An 18,509-nucleotide genomic window follows, 5' to 3' on the forward strand; every position below is an offset into this window, starting at 1 on the left:
TGGGACTCTCTGCACTTCCTGGGGTTGATTGACTATTTCCTTTCCCATGTTAGGGACGTTTTCAGCTATCATCTCTTCAAATATTTTCTCAGACCCTTTCTTTTTCTTTTCTTCTCCTGGGACCCCTGTATTTCATATGTTGGTACACATAATATTGTCCTAGCGGTGTCTGAGACTGTCCTCAATTCCCTTCATTCTTTTTTCTTTATTCTGCTCTGCAGTAGTGATTTCCACTATTTTATCTTCCAGGTCACTTATCTGTTCTTCTGCCTCTCTTTACTATCATTACTCTGAATTCTTTTTCAGGTAGGCTGCCTATTTCCTCTTCATTTGTTTGGTCTGGTGGGTTTTTACTTTGCTCCTTCATCTGCTATGTATTTCTCTGTCTTCTCATTTTGTTTAACTTACTGTGTTTGGGCTCTCCTTTTCGCAGGCTGCAGGTTTGTAGTTCCTGTTGTTTTTGGTGTCTGCCCCCAGTGGCTAAGGTTGCTTCAGGGGCTTGTGCAGGCTTCCTGGTGGAGGGGACTGTGCCTGTGTTCTGGTAGCTGGGGCTGGATCTTGTCTTTCTGGTGGGCAGGGCCATGTTCGGTAGTGTGTTTGGGGGCATCTGTGAAGTTAGTATGATTTTAGGCTGCCTCTGCTAATGGGTGGGGTTGTGTTCCTGTCTTGCTAGTTGTTTGACATAGGGTGTCCAGCACTGGAGCTTGCTGGCCGTAGAGTGGAGCTTGGTCTTAGCGTTGAGACGGAGATCTCTGGGAGACCTCTTGCTGATTGATATTACGTGGGGCCAGGAAGTCTCTGGTGGTCCAGTGTCCTGAACTCGGCTCTCCCACCTCAGAGGCCCAGTCCTGACAGCCAGCCAGAGCAGCGAGACCCTGTCAGCCACATGGCTCAGAAGAAAAGGGAGAAAAAAAAAAAGAAAGAAAAAAGTTTAAAAATTAAAAAAAATAAATAAAATAAAAAATTATTAAAATTAAAAAAATTTAAGTAACAAAAAAAAGAGAGCAGCCAAACCAATAAACAAATCCACCAATGATATCAAGTGCTAAAAACTATACTAAGATAAACATAAAAATCAGGGAGAAGTCAGTTGCATATAGCAAACTCCAAGTCTACAGTTGCTCCCAAAATCCACCGCCTCAATTTTGGGATGAGTTGTCATCTATTCAGGTATTCCACAGGTGCAGGGTACATCAGGTTGACTGTGGGGATTTACTCCGCTGCTCCTGAGGCCTCACTCTCCCCAACTTCTTAATGTTGGGGTGCCCTAGGGCTCAGTCCTCACATCGCTTCTTTTCTTTCTGTATGCTTCATCCCTTACTGATCTCAGCCAGTCCCATGATTTTAAATGCATGTATTTCAAATCTGTCATCTCCTCCCCATTGCCACTCAGTCCCCCTTAGTTCAGGCCTGGCCAGCTCCCTCGGGACTATTATGGCAGTCTCCCTGTCTCCTTCCAACCCACTGTCCCCACTGTAGCAGATGGGGCCTGCTGGGTTGTGGGCAGACTCCTCAGCGCCACGTTTGGGGCCCTTGGTGATCTGGCCCTGGCCCACCTTTCCAGCCTCATCTCACCTCTCTCGCCTTGCCTCAACCGTGCCCCGCTACTTATGGCACCCCCAGTGGCCGCCACCAACCCCCCACCCCCCGAGCCTCCCCACTGCTTCTCATAGAATCTATATCCCTGGCCAGCCAGAAGCAAGTTCCTCCTGGTCCTCAAGTTCTGTCTCAAGTAAGACCTCCTCCGTGACTGTGACTCGTGACTTTCCCGCCTAGCTTCCTCTTCTAGACCATCCTGGGATGGCTGCTTGTTCCTTTGCAGCCCCACCATACGCGTCTCAGACTAGGAAGCTCTGGCGCACTTTATCGCCTCTGTCATTTACAGGTCTTCTCCTGCGACTAAACCGCAAGCGAATGATTCATTGAGCACAGATGCTGGGTCTCATGTGTCTTGCTACCCCAGCTTCCTAGCCAGGGGCCTGGCCTCCACTGGACCCCATGAAACCACCTGAAATCCTGAGGGCTGGGTGGGGGACGCCTTGCACGCACTGTAAGAGTTCAGTGCATGTCTATTAGAAGAAATGATGAATCTTAAATTGTAAACTGTCAGTGCACAACTTCCCCTGGTGCCTTAAATACTGAGGAGTAGGTTCCACAAATTATTATGTAAAGAAATACAGAAGTAATGCAATGCATGCAGCCACTCTGGAAAACAGTATGGCAGTGCCTCAAAAAACTAAAAATAGAACTACCATATGATCCAGCAATTCTGCTTCTGAGTATTTACCTCAAAGAAGTGAAAACAGAGACTCAGACACTTATTTGCACACCCATGTTCACAGCAGCATGATTCACAATAGCCCAAAGGTGGAAGTAACCCAGTGTCCATCAACAGATGAATGGTTAAATAGATTGTGGTCTATCCGTACAGTGGAATGTTAGTCAGCTTTCAAACGGAAGAAAATTCTGACACCTGCTACAACACGGATGAATTAAGAGGACATTATGCTAAATGAAAGAAGCCAGTTGCAAAAGGACAAATAAACTGCATGAGTCCACGTGTATGAAGTACCTAGAGCAGTCGAATCTGTAGAGACAAAGGAGGATGGGGGGGGCCGGGGGCTGGGGGAGGGGAATAGGGAGTTACTCTTTCAGTTTGGGAAGTTCTAGAGACGGATGTGCTGGTGATGGTCGTACAGCAGTGTGAATGTACTTAATGCCACGGAACTATACGCTTAAAATGGTTATGATGGTAAATTTGATATGTATATTTCACTACAATTAAATTTTTTTTTTTAAAAAGAAGGCAGTACACTGTTCCTTTGAGGTGTTCATGTTGACTTGGTCATTTCTTTCTTTTTCTGTCTTTCTTGGTGGCGATTTCATAGGCCCAGTATTTCTCGATCTTCCTGTGTGGTGATCGCCTTGTATCTTCATAACTTTCTTTTTCATCCTTTTGCTTAGTCATCAAATTACTCGAAGTTTTTGTTAGAATGCTCACTCCTGAGCTGTTTTTAACTTGACATTTTCGGTGTTTTTGTCAGTTCTGTTTATGTGTCTGAAATTATCTTTTACCTTTTAATGTGAATCTATTAACATCTTGTAAAATATCAAAAGGTATGATACACAATACTGGATATCAGTTATGTCTTAAAACTGGAAAAAAAAAAACCTGGAGATACAAGCCCGGACTGCCATTTCAACAGTGAGGCTTTGAGGTTCTCTGAGTCATGCAGAATTGGCTAAAACTTGTAGACTGTTAATTGTTGTTTTGATTCACAGACTTCCTGACATTCCTGAAAAATGCAGGAAAAAAACTACACTTGTGGAGAAAACGGCAGTCAGCATGTGCTTTGTGAGCTGCTAATTGCTGGTGCCGCACTGACACCGAGCGCTCGGCGTGGTGGCTGGGGTGGACTGAAAGGTCGGCTGGCCTTCTGCTTGTGACTTCTCCATCTCCACTACACTAAAGGGCACTTATAAAGCAACGAACGTGTAAAAACAGGACGCTGAAATTTTGTTTCCTAAGAGTGATGGCAGGCGGTCCAACTTAATGAACGTTTTTGAGTGCCTTTTATGTGCCGAGAATTCTGTTAGGCCTTGGGACACATAAATGAGACGTGCTTCTTGCCACCAGGCAATTTAAAGTGCCTTTTGAGAGGAACCATGGCATACATTAAAATGTCTACCCTCTTGATTGTTTTCAGCGAGTGGGCCATGGCAATGACAACCATGCCGATGCTGACCGATCCCCTATATTTCTTCAGTTTATTGACTGTGTTTGGCAAATGACGAGACAGGTGAGAGACTTCAAGTCTATTTCTGACCTTTATAGTCTGATCCAAGCATATCTTAAAGTCGAGGACAAACTTTAATTTCAGGTTCGTTCAAAGTGAGGATGTGTGCGTGTTAAATATGACCCCTTCTGTTATTTAACTCAGTTTGGTTCTAATTACTTAGAAATATAAGCAGAAAATTGGAAACAACCAACTTCACACCAAAAGGTGCTTTTCTCCTGCAAGTGGTTTTTGTCTGTCATGCTGTCCAGCAGCTGTGCAGACCCCTGCCCCTCAGTCCTTCTCTCTCTGTCAGGGTAAGCAAGCACAGCCTGCTGCTGGGCAGGTGCTGGAAGATTCCCAGGTGTCAGAAATGGGGATGTGACTGAACAAACGGGGTGGAGACCAGGGAATCCAGGACCCTCTACGGCCCGCCCCAGGCCACAGCCCCCCCCACCCCAAGGTGAGGAGGAAAACGACTGGCCCAGGACCAGTGGCAGATAGGAAAAGCTGCTGAGCGTCTTGTCATTCCTTAGCCGGCAGTGCATGGGGCCCCGGTAAGCCAGCTGGCCACGCAGGGGTCCCCCTTCGCTAAGCCAGTCGGCCCGATGGTCAGCAGGCCAGAAGGCATGTGCTGTCTCTTCCCTCATCTCCAGCGTCGAAACCCGAGTTTGGGGTCTTACCCTCATGATAGGACATTGTGCCATACAAACGGACCTGGAGTCAGAGCCAGAGAACAAGCCAGAGTGCCGGAGAGAGCCAGAGGGACACAGACAGGAGGGAAACCAAACTAGAGGCAGAGATACAGCGAGAGGGACAGAGGTGAGGGAGAGGCGGGAAGAGCAAGCGCCTGCTCGGGTGGGATTATGGGGAAGAGAGGATAGAAAAGCGTGGCCCGGGCTCTCTCCTTCCCGTTGACCTGGAGGTCTGGCCTTGACTGCTTCAGGCACATGAAGGGGACCATATCATACTAAAGATGCACCTGCTTGGGCCCGGGCCCTGCCCCTGGAGACCCTTCTTCCCGTGGGCCTGGGGAGAGGCCCAGGTGTGTGTAGTTCTCAAAAGCTCCCCAAGGGCTTCCCTGGTGGCGCAGCGGTTGCGCGTCCGCCTGCCGATGCAGGGGAACCGGGTTCGCGCCCCGGTCCGGGAGGATCCCACGTGCCGCGGAGCGGCTGGGCCCGTGAGCCGTGGCCGCTGGGCCTGCGCGTCCGGAGCCTGTGCTCCGCGACGGGAGAGGCCACAACGGAGGGAGGCCCGCGTACCGCGCACGCGCGCGCGCACGCGCGCACACGCGCGCACGCACACGCGCGCACGCACACCCACCCCCCCCACGCACGCACGCACACACACACACACACACACACCCTCCCCAGGTGGTTCTGATATGAAAATGAGTTACAGGACAAGTGATCCAGACAAGTGGCTCCCGGTGCAGTCCTGGGGCCAGTAGCCTCAGCCTCCCTGGAACTGAGAGATGCAGATTCTCAGGCCCCGCCCCAGGCCTGCTGACCCCGGATCGGGGGGCAGCACTCGGTTTCACAAGCCCTCCAGGGATTCTGCTCTACTGGGGTGCTGCTTAAACTTCACTGTGCACACAAATACCCTGGGGGTCTTGTCAAAATGCAGTTCTGATTCACCGGTCTGGGGCAGAGCCTGAGAGTCTGCATTTCTAACAAGCTCCCAGGCTGTGCTACTGGTCCACAGATCACACTGGAGTAGCAAGGATCGGGAGACATAGATAGATAGATATACCTTCAGAAATTAGAAAAAAATTGGGGCGGCGTGGGGTTCTAAGCAGCCGAAGTAGATTTCACAGAGTCCTCAGGCCCTCCCTTAGAACTTACTCGTACTTTTAGACCCAGCTTCCCCAAGCTGATTGGGCTCTTGCATCATCTGAGTGCTAGTTCATGGCTGATTCAAAGCAGCCAAGTTAGGTAGAGGGGTGGGGGGTAGAGGAGGGGTGGTCTCAGCGGCAGGCACCCGATGGTATGAGTAACAGGGAACGGCAAACACATACTCAAAAGGCATAGACACTGGCCTGAAGTTTTACTGTTTTGGAGTGCCATGTACTCGCAATGTGTATTGATTCCAAGCCAGTAACAAAATTAAATGATGGTTACATTCAGGTTAAGACAAGAAGGTATGAAATACATTTCAGAAAAAAATTACATAAAAAGGCTGAACACAGAAAATAATTCTGATGCTTCTGAAGGGATAAGCAAAGCACCATTTTTGTGGATGTGAAGTAGCTTATTCCTCCCAAATGCCCAAAGTGTGTGTGTGCGCGTGAGCGTGTGCGTGCGTGAGCGTGTGCGTGTGTAGCATCTTCAAACTGACTTCCAGTCTTCATATTGCTCAGTGCCTATTTTCACGTCTAATTTATATAATTTTTGTAATGTTTACTTGATTTTTAAGAAAGAAAATGAGGGGTTTGTGTTAGAAGATTTCAGATGCCTCTTACAAGCTTTAAGATTCTGTCCATGAAATGTGTATAATTAATTTCTTTTAAAATACCATTGTTAATGCATTAGAAGGAGACACACCAGTAATCAGTCTAACTATGAATTAAGTTACAAGTGAATGAGATATGTAGCTTGTCAGAAAAGATGCATTAATGTGACAAGATTGACTTATTTTTAGGTTTCCTACTGCTAAATCAAATAAGCTAAGTCAGTGTAACGTTGTTAGACATCTCAGTGAAATGAACTAGTCTGCGTGCACAAATTGATATCAAAGGAACTGAGGGGAAAAGTCATTGAAGGGCTCCAGAGAAGAGTCTCGAAGACATTCTGCAATAACCCCAGTTTAACAGAGTTTTTACCCTTTTGGATCGGTTTAATAGTTGATGTTTTTGTCCATCAAGAGGTGCAGAATTTCATTATGGATTTTTCTATGGGGTTTTTGAGACCACACTTTTTAAAGTATATGGTATAGTTTCCAGGAGAAAAGGCTAAAACAAACTGTGAATCACAGAGGCTTAATCTTTTATTTGTATCTAGCGGTTGCTACTTCCTCTGATGAAATGTTTCCCGAACTGAGTTTAACACCACAGTGCCCTTCGGATGCGAATAGCAGTCCTGACCTAACGTGAATAGATGGAGCCTTTGTGTCCCCGTGTTGCGGGTGCCAACCGGCTTGGGCCGAGCCCCGCCCACCCTGACCTCCCATACCTGCTACCCACTTGGCCGGAGTAAGGCTTGTAGTCAGCGGCGATGCCCCCCTCCACGGCCCGCCCAGCCAAGCTCCCAGATCCAGAATGCGGGCTCAGGGTTAGGACTAAAGACTCATCTGACTTCAAAAATATGTCAATAGAAGCTTTGCTGTCCTGTTGATTGATAAATGTGTATTTTTAAACGTTTGAAAATGAAATACGGACCTTCCATTTCTATCCTTGATTTAACTGCTTCAGTATATATGTAACTGTTACATTTTTGCTTAAAATTCATACATTTCTTGGTGCCAATAACTTAAAAATAGAGCATGACTAAGCCGCATAGAAAAATACTAGAAAAAATTGACATGATGTACTTGGCCAGATTTAGTTGATTTAGTTCATCATTGACTTGGTTCATCATTGATTTAGTTCATCTAAGAACAAGATTTAAAAAAAAAGTGATGTGTTTCTCTGAGAGCAGTCCTTAAGGTAGAGAGAGGCAAATCTTAATCTCGGGCGGCTGAGCAGAATCCCTTAGGTTGGCTAATGTCATAGCCTGGTGAGGAAAATAACAGTTTCAGATGGAGTTTGGACAGTCCTGCATTGACCGTTGTTTCCAGTTGAGAAGCTTGTCTCTGGTCTAGTAAAGTTATAAAGATAAGCTTAAAAAATAAACTTTCCATCAGTGACCCTGGTTGTCACTCTAGAGATGACAGAATTAGTTGTGACAGTGTGCAAACACCTCTGATTTAGGGAGTAGATCTTTAAAGTACACTGACGCACAAAAATATGCTGGGTAGTTCTATTTGGTTTTGTTCTAATTGGCTTTGCTTCATTGAATAGGTGATGAATATTTCACCATGTTTTTACATTAGAATTCTGGTACGTGGCAGAGGCTCCCAGTACACGCCTGCTGCTATAGGATCATTATCATCATTTCCAGACCGTGTCTATCATGGCTACTAAATGTCAGCTACTGGCTAGAACCTCATGGCAGTGGTAATTCTTTGCTGGAATTCTGCTAGCCCCATTAAGAATTACCTGAAACAGCAATTGAGAGGATCATGTGGTTTTCCTCCTTATTCTGTTAATATAGCGAATTACAATAATAGGGTTTTTTGGGGTTTTTTTGTTTGTTTGTTTTTGGTAACCTTGATCTTCAAATCTTAAACCAGCCTTGCATTCCTGAGACAAACCCCACTTGGTCATGTGGTGTTATTACCCCTCTTACATTATATGTTGCCAGGTTCAGTGTGCTTACATATTGGTAAGAATCTGGGGATGTATGTCCATGGAGTTGTCTCTGTGGGAAGGTTTTTAATTTCGAGTTGTCTGTTTAACAGAAAAGGACTTTCTATTTCTTCTTCAGTCACTTACCTGGGAATCCCCCTCCCTTCTCCATGACTCAGAATGTGCTTCCACAAGGGAAGCCGGGACAATAGTAGGACTTGTCTCATTGGTTTCCATTCTGAGCTGGGGCTGGGTGTGGTTATCACAGTCCTGTGCTCCTGGCTCTTGCCGGTGACTACAAACAGCTGGGTCATATCTTTTGTCCAGCGCTCTAGTTGTTTCTGGCAGGAGGGTGAATGCGGGCTGTTCTGTCATCGTGGCAAGAAGTGGAAGCTCCATAAGCTTTCTTAGGCACTGAAAAGTACAACAGCTTTTGTTGCTTCAGGTTGTTTCTCAGCCAGATCTATAAGCTTGGCCCGGAAACTAGACACAGTTAAGTTCTACATGGCCTCAGTTTTCCTTTTAATCTTTGACTATATTCCAAGTTGTAGCTTAGCCGTCTTCCACAAAAAAATTAGTACCAGTTTGTTTTAGAAATTGAACTTTAAAACTGAACCTTATTTCTCTCTCCATTTAAGTTTCCTTCAGCATTCGAGTTTAATGAACTATTCTTGATTACAATTTTGGATCACCTTTATAGCTGTCTCTTTGGGACTTTCTTGTGCAACTGTGAACAGCAGCGACTGAAAGAGGTAAGCGTATTATATCCTCTGGCTTTCCTGACCGCTTGAGTGCCTTTCCCATTAAGTGCCACTGCAGAAGGGGGACTGAATGGAGAGGGGACTTGGGTCTCGCCCTGCTGCTGTCTGTAAATGGAGGGGTTGCAGGAAATGCCCTCCCAGGGTTCACCAGCCCCAGCGCATGTGTCTAATCTTCCAGCCGAGTTGACGAAAGCCCCTTCCTTTACGGGTGCTGGGGCCCAGGGAGCCCACAGCTCCCTGAGGTCTCTACGGTCAGGACTAGACTCTGGACCCCCTAATCTCCCAAATGCTATGATCCTGCTCGTCCTTCTCTGTGCTCTTGGGCAGAAGGGTACTGGGAGACCGTGGACAAGGAAGTCTGTAGACGAGCCCAAACCTCTCCTGAGGCAGCAAGCTCAACTTTGTTTCCATCGAGCTGATAAAGGAGCAGTTACCAAGCTTCTCTGTTAGATTTACCTCTTCCTTTTCTCCTCACTTTGGGATAAAAGACAGAAATGATCCAAAGTGAGGAAGCGCTGGGAGAAAGCAGCTTAAAGAGTGTCCTCTGGTTCACAGAAAAGAACTTCTGCCAGCGGGTTTAGTGTGCTAGAACATTCGAGAACTCAGGAGAAAACGGCAGGCCCCCGGGGCCCGCCTCCCTCTCTCTCAGCACACAGCTGACCGCTCCCTCACCCCATGCCCTCTCTGGTTCTCCCCCACCTCGCTGGCCTTCCCTGCTCAGTCTCTTTCCTTTTAACCCATCTCTGAACTTGGAGTCGCCCGGGCCCGGGCCCTCTTCTTGTTCTCTCTCTAGGTACCTTCATCTGTCTCGGGGATCCAAATGCTGCTTTCCTCTCCCTCCGCCACCCTTTTGCGTCCCACTCAGTGGCGCCTCTGCCCATCCAGATGCTAGGGCCACATACACGGGGGCCATCTTCAGTCCCTCCCTCGCCCTCACCTCAGCTGCCACATTCAGCCCCTCAGTGAGTACTGCCAGCCCTGTCCCCAGGATGGATTTGTAATCTGGCCACCCCTCACTACTCCGCCACGACAAGCCTAGCTGAAGCCTACCCAGCCCGCAGTCTCACATCTGGAACTAAGGCAGCTGCCCGGAAACGAGCATTTCTGACCTCCAGTGAATCCAAGCATAGCGACCAGGGCAGCCCTCCCAAACTTCAGACCGGTCACGTGCCTCTCCTCTGCTTGAAACCTCCCTGTGGCTTCCCGCCGTGAGCAGGGTCAAGTCCACATTCCTGAGGGCCCAGTGTGATGGGGCCCTGTTGACCTCCTAATGAAGAAAAAGGATTTAAATGAGTGAATTTTATGGTATGTGACTTATCTCAGTAAAGCTGTTTTTAAAGAAAATGTCAACAGAACAATATGGTTCATAGGTAGAATTTAAATCCTTGTGGTCTTACCTTTTTTTAAAATCAAAATGTACTCTAAAAAAATCAGCTCTCTTGAGATATAATTTACATACCATACAGTTAACACTTTTAAGGTGGACTGTTCAGTGGTTTTTAGTATATTCGGGGTGCAACCATCCCCACCATCTAATTTCATAAAATTCTCATCACCCCAAAAAGAAATCCCATACCCGTCGGCAGTCCCTCCCGATTCCTCCCTCCGCCCAGCCCCCGGCGACTGCTAATCTACTTTCCGTCCCTATGAATTCACCTCTTCTGAACGTGTTGTGTAAATAGAATCATATAGTATTTGTCCTCCTGTGTCTGGCTTACTTCACTAAGCATACTGTTTTCAAGGTTCATCCATGTTTAGCATATACCACAGTGCGTCATTCCTTTTTCATGACTGAATAACATTCCACTGTCTGGACAGTCCACAGTTTGTTTATCCAGTCATCGGCAGATGGACATTTGGGTTGTTTCTACTTTGGGCTCTTATGAATACTGCTGCTATGAACACTCATGTTCAAGGTTTTGTGAGGACATATGCTTTCACTTCTCTTGGGGAGACACCTAGGAGTCGAATTGCTGAGTTCATATGGTAGCCCTATGTTTAACCCTTTGAGGAAGCACCAGACTGTTTTCCAAAGGAGTTGCAGCATTTAACATTTTTACCAGCAATGTCTTAGGGTCCCATTTTCTTCACATCTTTGTAGACACTTGTTATTGTTTATCTTTTTGATTCTAGCCATCCCAGTTGGGTGTGAAGTGGTATATTTCACTGTGATTTTCGTGTGCATTTCTCTGACCACTAATGCTGCTGAGCGTCTCGCCGTAATGTCTGCGGACAAATGTTTAGTCAGATCCTTTGCCCATTTTTATTGGGGTTTATCATCTTGTTATTACTGAGTAAAAGAGCTCCTTGTGTATTCTTTACATGTGTAAGTCCCTTATCAGATACGATTTGCAAATATTTTCTTCCATTCTGTGCACTGTGTTTTCACTTCTTTGATGATGGCGTCATTTGAAACACACGCCTTTAATTTTGATGAAGTCCGACTTATCTGGGGTTTTTTTGTTGTTATTGTTGCTTGTGCTTTTGTTGTCCTATATCTCAGAAACCATTGCCTAACTCAAGGTCATGAAAGTTTAAGCCTGTGTTTTCTTCTAAGAGTTTAGTTAGCTCTTACGTTTAGGCCTACTGTCCATCTTGAGTTACTTTTTGTACGTGGTGTGAGGTAACGGTTCGACTTCATTTTTTTGCACGTGGTTATCTAGTTGTCTCAGCACTGTTTGTTGAAAATATTGTCGTTCTCCCACTGAATTTTCTTGGCATCCTTGTTGAAAACCAGTTGACCATAAATGTGAAGGTTCACTTCTGTACTCTCTATTCTGTTTCATTGACGTATATGTCTGTGTCCGTCCATCCTATGCCAGTACCACCTGTATTGATTACTGCAACTTTGTAGTAAGTCTTGAAATTGGGACGCGTGAGACTTCCAAGTTTGTTCTTTTTTCCCAAGATTGTTTTGGCTGTTTGGGGTCCCCTGAATCATTGCTGGTGTTTCTCTTGTAAATAGGAAATATAAAATATGAAAAGATCCTAATCTCTTGTGTCTAGATAACTTGGGGAGAAGTCAGCTGGCTTGGGAGCAGCAGAATGGTGGAAAACACTCCTGGCCTCACCATTTTCTCACTTTGGCTTTGTAGTTGATCCATGTTTAATGTCTGTCTGCCCCATCATGCCTGTGGGTTTGGGTGCCTGCATTCCGATGAGCAATGCAAAGTTAGTTACAGTGTACTGTAAAATTGGGAGGTGGGGATCTATAATTTAATGATATATTCTCTATGTAAGGCTTCTTCAGCCTGCCACCCCACAGGTTTTGCCCCAGATAGCCATGATTTTCCAGTGAAAGGAATCTTATCTGTAAATTCTACCTATGGTCCTTAGTATTAAGGGTCGCACAAGCAAGGTGCAAAAAGGAATAAAAAATGTATTTGTTAAATATGGGCCCCATCATCCTGGGATTGCTAGAAAGTTCTCATTCTGCCTTCAAACAGACACAGTCGCCAGATGTCATCTAACTCAGCAATACGTTTTTCCAGGACAGTAACTAGTTTGTGTTTTGGGGTCATGCGTGCAGGGGGATGGGGTGGGACTTAGTAAATGTTCGTGATTTTTATCAGTTGAACCTGCTTCATTATTCAAGTCCTTTTCTCCACGTGGTACAAATTCTTGAGGCTATGGAGGAAAGTTGAATTTATTTCAGTGTATTCCTTTTTTGTTTTTCAGGATGTATATACAAAGACTATATCTCTATGGTCTTATATCAATAGCCAGCTGGATGAATTTTCTAATCCCTTCTTTGTGAATTATGAAAACCACGTCCTATATCCTGTTACTAGTCTGAGTCACTTGGAATTATGGGTAAACTATTACGTGCGATGGAATCCACGAATGAGGCCCCAGGTATCTTTTTGTTTTTCTTTTCAAAAAAAGCATGTCTTTCTGCTCAAGGCAAGATGGTGGTGTAGAAGTAAGTAAGTGAAGGTACACAGCTGATGAAGTGTTGTAAGTTACTGCATTTGTCAGTCCTTCCGATGACTCAGTCACAGCTTACAGACTCTGGTAGCACAACAGAAAGAGGGCACGTGCCGAGTCACAGAGCATGCGCCCCCTTGAGGAAGGGGTCGTTTCCCCCTCCCTTTTCACTGTAACATCGCCTGAGATTGAAAAAATATTACAGAACAGTGCACAGGAGGGCCAGGCAGCCGAGCTGTGGTCGCCCTTGGTGTTCAGTGGCTGAGCCCTTCCGGCTGGGTGGCCGGGACCTGGTGGGTGTGGGTGAGGAGAACAAGGCTGCCAGCCCTCACCTCCACGGGCAGATGGCTTCCTACTGAGGGTTCTGGGCTTTTTTTTTTTTTTTTTTTTTTTTTTAAGTTGAATTATCTTCGGGTTTACTGGCCATGCACCAGGAGCATGTCTCCAGGGCCCAGTTTGACCTCATCACTTCTGTCCGCCCCGGATGTGCGCATATGCCTTTCCTCTCTGCCCTCCTCCTGCTTGATCCCTCCCCCTTGCTCTGTGCCTTCAGAGTCTCTCCAGGCACGTTTCATCTGTCTCCTTCTGCTTGGGCAGCCGTGACAAAGTCCCACAGGCTGGGTGCGTCAAACAACAGAAATGTATTGTCCCCCAGTTCTGGAGGCCGGAAGTCCAAAATCAGGGTGTCTCAGGGTTGATTCCCTCTGGGGGCCGTGAGGGCAGGATCCATCCCAGGCCCCCTCTCCTTGGCTTGTAGGCGGCCATCCACTCCCTGTGCCTTTTCACATCATCTTCCCTCTGTGTGTCTCTGTGGTGTCCAGATTTCCCCTTTTCATAGGGACACCAGTCATACTGGATTAGGGCCACCCTACTGGCCTCATTTTAACTTCATTACCTCTGCAAAGACTCTCTCTGCAAATAAGGTCACATTCTTTCTTTGGTACCGAGGGTTGGAATTTCGGGGGGGCACCTGTAATAGTCCCCAAGCCCCACTAACCACGGGGAGGACTGACCTGCTCACGCCCCTCTCAGTTGCGCGGCATGTGAACGTTGACAAGGCCGTCACTTCACTAACCTTCCCTCGTGCTTGCCGTAGCCTTGGCTTCGGGCCCCGTCCTGACAGTGCCGCCTGCCGCCTGGGCCACCACTGCCTGCTTGTGCGCGGCTTGCCGCTCGCCTCGCCGCTCGCCTCCTCTTTCCCCGACTGTTTTTCCTTGCTCCGTCCACCGGTTCCGCGAAGCTTCAGCTATGGAAGCCCTTTTGTCCTCTGACCCTCCGAGTTGGCTGCGCTGCCCTGGAGACCTGAGGACCGTTCTCCAGAGTGCCACTCTCGGGCCCTGTTCAGCACAGTACTTGTTCTTCTCCCGGAGCGGCCCCTGAGCCGGGCCTCCCGTTGACCCCCACCTATGCCCGTCTCCTGGCCTGCGACGGATGCCGCATCCCGCCAGGGGCCCCTCCAACCCTCTGACCCCACAACGCCTCCCCTGCCCTCGGCCTCACACCATGCTGGCGGGGGATGCTCAGAGAACCTTTTCTTAGGAGACCTTCCCTGACCTGAGGGCCCAGCTTCTGTCACCGCATATGAGGCAAATGTCTGTCTAACGCGGGCACGGGGCCACTAGCTGCTTCCCGCGTTGAAGTGGCCGGGGCAGTGGGCACGGCCACACCGGCGTGGACGTGCTGGGCGCCAGCAGGGCCAGAGCACGTTTCTGCCTACCGAACACCAGGGTTCTTGATGTAATGTGCGTTTTGAGTTGCAAAAAGGCCAACTTTTAGGAGTTGTGCAATGTTCCCTTTATTGACCAACGTGTGAAGCTGAGGCACAGCCTCAGCTCTTTTCCCATGAAACCAAACACTCCTCTACAGTTAGTTAGGCAGCGTCTTTGGTCAGCGGTCAGTATTCGAGATACAGGGTTTCAGTTTCGTGGCCAGTAAGCCATCGGTCACTAATTTCAGGCGTCCGGTGCTCGCGCCTGTGCCGACGAGCAGCCCTCCTGTTAGTCGCGTGGCATCTGGACAGTTAACAGTCGGCCGTGGCCTTCAAAAGGCCACCTTACAAGCATGGTCCCCAAACCTGTCGCCTTCCCCCTCGTGAGTAACCCCCGCGTCTTGGCTCGTCACTCTGGACTCGTGCAGGCAAAGTCAGGCCCGCGACGGCCCCTTTGGCGCCTGGCGGCCTCCTGTCACCCGCCCCGCGCCCCCAGGCCTCTGGGTCTGTCATCTCAGCTCCCGGCTTCCCTTCTCCGGGCCACAGGGACAAGGTGGTGTTCGTCGCCATTTCCCTCTCCTCCTAGATTTGGCATTCTGCAAGGCTGGCCCCCGACACGAGCGCCGTTAGGAGATGGAATCACCCCCAGGCGAGCTCCCGGCACGGCGCTCCGCCCTGACCCGGTGCCCTGACCTGGCTCGCGGTCTTAGGCTGCCAAATCCAGGGCCCCTGGAGCGGGGCTTTCCAGTCTTGAGAGTCGCTTAGGCGGCCGAGCCTTCTGGCAGCTTCTCCCTACGTGCTGTGTTGTTAGAAGTACGCCAGGGCTGAGGTCTCCTACCGCCCCGCCCCCTCAGCTGGCGCTACAGCAGGCATCGCTGCTCCGGGCCGAGGCTGTCGGGGGTGCCCCGGTCAGGGCCAGCCCCCGACTCTGGCGGTGAGTCAGCGCCCGCTGCGGGGAAGGTCCCCAGCCGCCTGAGACCTCGCGGGGCTGCGAGTGGCCAACAGATCCCGACAGGCCCGGCCCAGTGCCTGGAGGGCGGTCAGGGGCTGGTCTAGCTTTGTGCGTCCCCCTGCGTGTTCGGGTGAGGCCTCGATCGCGGGGGCTGTGGGCCGCCGCCGCCGCCGCCGCCGCCGCCGCCGCTTTGCAGGAGCTCACGGTAGCAGCACAGCACGGGCACGGAGCCGGGCTGGGCCGAGCGGAGGCGGGGGGCAGAAAGGAAAGGCAGGGCCGCAGGGTGGCTGGCCTCTCTGAGGAGGAGGGGCTGGGACGGCTGCCCGGAGGGGGCCGCCTGGGCCTCCATCAGAGGACGGCTGCGTGGGGGACTCTTGTGGCGTTCTGTGTCACACATGCTAGCGCTGGGCGACCGGCCCCGAGACGGGCATTTTCTCAAACAAGCACGCCTTTGGTCTATTGTAAATGAAGATAACGTGTGAGAAAAGATAACGAAGGCTGCGTGGAGACTGAGGTGAGAGTTACCCGCGTGGCTCGCCTCTCTCTGACCCCAGGGCCTGGCTGTTAGTAATGGTAGCTTGATCGCAAAGTGACTGGAATCAAGTCCCACAAAACAGGAGAATACCCAGTAGGTCCAAGGCTAAGAGGGGAGCTGTTCTCCACCTCCCAGTGGCCTCTGGAATCGGCTTTCCTTGTTTTGGGGGGCCTTTGCCATCGGACTCCCACACGGCCGCCCCCTCTCTCCTTCGCGGGGCCAAAGTCGGCAGTGTGTTCGGAGCCTCTTCTGTGTGGGTTACCGAACGCCCTGGTGTGTTGCAGCCGCCCCTGCCTCCCCCCGCCGCCCCTGCCCCTCATCCCTCGCACGCGCTCACCTCTCTGCCCACTCACTCTCGGGTCTCGGGTCTCGGGTCTCTCTCACCTGTCTCCTACCTTCCCTCTTCGTCCGCTGGGGTGATCACCACTGGCGCCCCGATGGGACGGCTCCCAGACTTCGTGGGGAGGTCACGATGAAACACGCAGGCGTGGCGGGAGTGCAGCGTCTCCAAAAGGGCCCCCCGCCCCCCCCCCCGCCCAGAGCAAGTGCCCTTCCAGCCAGTCCCTGTAGGATGAAGCCCGGCCTGTGAGTGAAAAGGGTCGGGGGACCGTGGCATCTTCCAAAACCTGGAAGGTTCGGGAATGCAGGAGGGGAGAAGAGAAGAGGCAGGACTTGGTGAGGGGTGACCAGGGGAGGCGGGCTGGGGTTAGACCACACAGGGGCTTGAAGCCAGGGTCAGGAGCTTACCTTCAGGCCGGCAGGAAGAAGCCGCTGGGGGCCGTTCAGTGGCATCCCGGAGCCCGGCCGCCGCTGAGGACCCAGGCTGGTGGCTGCTGTGCAGAAGCTGGACGGGGGCCCAGGGGAAGCAGGGGGAGCTCCCCAGACCCCACCCCACACCCCTTCGCCCCTCAGGTGGCGACTTCCCTCCCCGGCCCGCCGCGCCCCGCGAGGGCAATGCCAGGTCCGGGCTGTCTGGGCTGCGGCAGGGCAGCCTGTGAGCCGAGCGCGGGAGGGAGTGGGCGCTGTGGCCGGAAGAGTCGGGCCGGGAGGCCCCACGGCCCGGGAGCACCCTTCTCATCTCTCTGCTCCACGCATCGACGGGTGCAGGAATCGGCTGGGGGCGGGGGGGGGGCGGGGGCGTGGCCGGCAGAGGCCTTGTGAACAGGGACGGCAGCCAGTGGCCGGGCCGCTCCCCCGGCACCGCCCCCTCCAGGGCCTCCTGCCCGCGCCCGTCCTGGCCGATGAACACACGTGGCTGCGAGGTGCCGGAAGTGCCGGTTTAACAGAAGGGTTTTCAGGCAGCAGCGCGACGTACAGAGATGCAGGGGCTGTGCGGGGCCACGGCCGTCGATGCTGCTGGCTGGCGGCCTCAGCCGAGGCGCGCGGTGGGAGCACCCGCTGGGGAGGACGGCCAGGCCACGGCTCGCGGGGAGGGGCCCCCGTGCCCGCGGCGGTGAGGGCGAGGGGCGGGAGGCGGCGCTGACCCGTGTCTCTGCCCGCAGACGCCCATCCACCAGAACCTCAAGGAGCTGCTGGCCGTCCGCGCGGAGCTGCAGAAGCGGGTGGAGGACCTGCAGCGGGAGGTGGCCGCGCGCGCCTCGGCCTCGTCTGAGCGGGGCTCCTCGCCGTCACACTCGGTCACGCCCGTGCACACGTCGGTCTGACGCCGCTGTCCCTGCGGCCCGGGCGGGGCGCCTGCGACGTGTCTGCTTAAGGCCCGTGCCCGCCGCGTCTCGGCGGCGCTCGCCACCAGCGGCCGACCGTGTGCTAGGGGACAGCGTAAGTGCTGTTGTGTCGTCCACACCCCTTTCCTTCCTGCCAGCGCTTTCGCAGGGCCGAGTGGGGGACACTCGAGCGAGCGGAACGCAGGGCTCAGGCTCAAGGTGGGGAATCCTCGTGAAAAGCCACCCCGCTGCCCTAGCGGCCATGTGGCCAGCCCCGTGGCTCCTTCTGGCTCTCTGCTCCCCCTCCAGGGTTTTTCAGTTAACTCTGTGCCGGGGAAGACGGGCCGCTACCGTCTTCCCCAGGGGCTCCTCGCGCCCGGGGGTCCTCCGGTACCACTTCCCGTTGTGTACATATAAGGTATTTTTAAAAAAGAGAAACATGCCTTTATTTTCCTACGTCCTTTTTTTTTTTATGTTTAGACTAGTCACCCAAGGAGGCATCCGCTTGACAGGACTGGGTGAGGAATTTTCAAACCAAGCTCATGCTAACTTTTACGTGGTACATTTGAAGCACAAGTTGAATGTGGCCACTTAAGGCCACGCGTTCCGTCCTCACCCGACTCTGGGACCTGCCACTTCCTACTGCTGACAGCTCTCTGTCACGGCGGGTCTGCCCTCGCCTGTTATCTGCTGTCTGAAATAACCGTTCTCGTTTTATCGAGACCCCTTCAACTCGGTTTATTCCCGTCACTGCATGTCGGTATTTTAAAGCAACCACCGCGCTGTGACTTCGGATGCCGAA

The 18,509-nt window shown here is 51.1% G+C and overlaps 1 protein-coding gene across 11 annotated transcripts in view; it reads left to right on the top strand.

The window, feature by feature from the left end:
• Window positions 1-18,509, top strand: part of MTMR1 (myotubularin related protein 1) — a 72,367-nt gene that overhangs the window by 53,025 nt on the left and 833 nt on the right. For 7 of the 11 annotated variants that reach the window (XM_024116728.3, XM_028482608.2, XM_028482612.2 and 4 more), the window contains 4 exons: window positions 3,708-3,800; window positions 8,799-8,912; window positions 12,600-12,776; window positions 17,546-17,711. In XM_024116728.3, coding sequence (XP_023972496.1) covers window positions 3,708-3,800; window positions 8,799-8,912; window positions 12,600-12,776; window positions 17,546-17,707 — 546 coding nt within the window. In that variant the 3' untranslated portion in view covers window positions 17,708-17,711. Of the gene's footprint in view, window positions 1-3,707; window positions 3,801-8,798; window positions 8,913-9,714; window positions 10,033-12,599; window positions 12,777-17,545; window positions 17,712-18,509 lie in introns of those variants that run through there. The other 4 variants (XM_055081847.1, XM_028482611.2, XM_055081848.1 and 1 more) reach the window with 4 other exon arrangements.

The sequence above is a fragment of the Physeter macrocephalus genome, chromosome 21 (assembly GCF_002837175.3).
Source record: "Physeter macrocephalus isolate SW-GA chromosome 21, ASM283717v5, whole genome shotgun sequence".
NCBI lineage: Eukaryota > Metazoa > Chordata > Mammalia > Artiodactyla > Physeteridae > Physeter > Physeter macrocephalus.